The 1,919-nt window shown below is 37.4% G+C and overlaps 1 gene segment (V, D, J or C); it reads right to left on the reverse strand.

Moving 5' to 3' along the window:
* Nucleotides 1–265: 265 nt before the first annotated feature.
* LOC127677976 (Ig kappa chain V-V region L7-like) lies at nucleotides 266–901 on the reverse strand. The segment is given in 2 exon segments: nucleotides 266–612; nucleotides 815–901. Coding segments are annotated over 2 exon segments (390 nt in total).
* Between the last annotated feature and the right edge of the window lie 1,018 nt (nucleotides 902–1,919).

Here is a 1,919-nt window from a genome sequence, read left to right on the forward strand (position 1 = left end):
TATGTAATCCTCAGACCACTTTGATGAGATTTTCTCTGGTTATATTAACCTTTAAAAAGATTGTCTGATTACATAAGGACAATTTTAGGCTATGTATTCCAGTGCTAAAATAGAGTTAAGAGAATAGAGTTAAGAGAATTCAGAGACATCAGGACTTCCAATCTTCATCAACGCACATATATCTGTAAACACACACGTGGCTGCATCTGAGAAACAGTTTAAAGAAGGCTGATGTACCACCAGAAAGAGTAGAAACATCCCAGCCTCACAGTTCTGCTTTCTTGGTGGTTTTTGCTATGCTCTGCAACACTGTGGGAGGAGTGCTGGAACTTTGCTGACAGTAATACAATCCAACATCTTCAGGCTCTACACTATTGATGCTGAGAGTAAAATCTGTCCCAGTTCCACTTCCACTGAACCTGGAGGGGATCCCAGGAATGGACTGAGAAGCATATTTGATGAGAAGCCTTGGAGACTCATGTGATTTTTGTTGATACCAGTGTAAGTAATCGCTAATACCCTGGCTGGCCCTGCAGGTAAAAGAGACTCTATCTCCTGGAGACACAGATAGGGTTGGTGGAGTCTGAGTCAGCAAGATGTCACATCTGTAGGCTGAAAAGACAAAAATATTAGTAGGACACAACTTTGGTTATGTAAGTCAATCCTACACTACTTAGAAAATAACATATATCATTTGTATCAATTTCTGTAAATAGGAAGTCAAATACCATGTGCTGCTGGCCTCTGAATAAAGCAAGAAAATTTCATATTTAAATAATATCTCCACTTTATTGCCATTTCCTAGCAGTCATACCTGAAATCCAGAAAAGCAGAAGTCCAAGAAACTGAGGAACCATCTTCGAACTTTCCCAAAGTTTGTGGGGATCATGGCAGAGCTCTGAGAAGACCTTCTTATAGTACTTTAAGAGGCAGGAACACTAGAAAAAAAGAAGCACTTATGCAAATCATACAGACTTCAAAATGTTTGTACTAAGACCTGGACAGAAGAGAAGGCTCCTACTGCCTACTTAGAATATTTGTCCCTTGCTGGTTATCTGAAGAGATGTTGAGATTTAAAGGAGACTTGGTTTCTACCTACATGGTTGCATAATTAGCATAGTCTAAGGAAGTCTCTGGGATACATTTAGTAGTTTAAAATGAAGATCATCTCATATCCATGGTCTTATCCAGGCTTATGATGTTTTTCTTGAAATTTCTTCCAGTATGGTTTGTAGCATCTTTAACCATCTGAATATTCCAAGAAGCATAACAACATTTAAACCTAAAGTGATGCCACAAAATTGAAATTTCTTTAACAAGAAGTAAGAAATTCTGGATGTCTTATGAAGACATATTTCCCTGGAGGGGTAAATGAAATCCTAATAAACATTTATTTTTTTCAAAGTCCTCATTTTTTTAAATATTTTTATTCTCTATATTCTTTGTTTACATTCCAAATGATTTCCCTTTTCGCAGATTCCCCCTCCCCATATGTACCATAAGCCTACTTCTCTCCATCCATTCTCCAATCAACTCCCTCCTATTTCTCTGTCCTTAAATTCCCGTCCAATGCTAGATCAATCCTTTCCAGGATCAGGACCCTCTCCATACTTCTTCATGGGAGTCATTTGTTATGCGATTTTGGCCTTGGGTATTCGGGGCTTCTGCGCTAATTAATATCCACTTATCAAAGATTACATTCCATGTGTATTCTTTTATGATTGGATTACCTCATCTAGGATGATATTTTCCAGATCAAAGCATTTGCCTAAAAATTTTGTGAATTCATTGTTTCTAATTGCTCAGTAGTATTCTATTGAGTAAATATACCACATTTTTTGTATCCATTCCTCCTTTGACGGACATCTGGGTTCTTTCTAGCTTCTGGCTATTATAAATAAGGCTGCTATGAACATAAT

Source organism: Apodemus sylvaticus, chromosome 2 (assembly GCF_947179515.1).
Source record: "Apodemus sylvaticus chromosome 2, mApoSyl1.1, whole genome shotgun sequence".
Lineage (NCBI taxonomy): Eukaryota > Metazoa > Chordata > Mammalia > Rodentia > Muridae > Apodemus > Apodemus sylvaticus.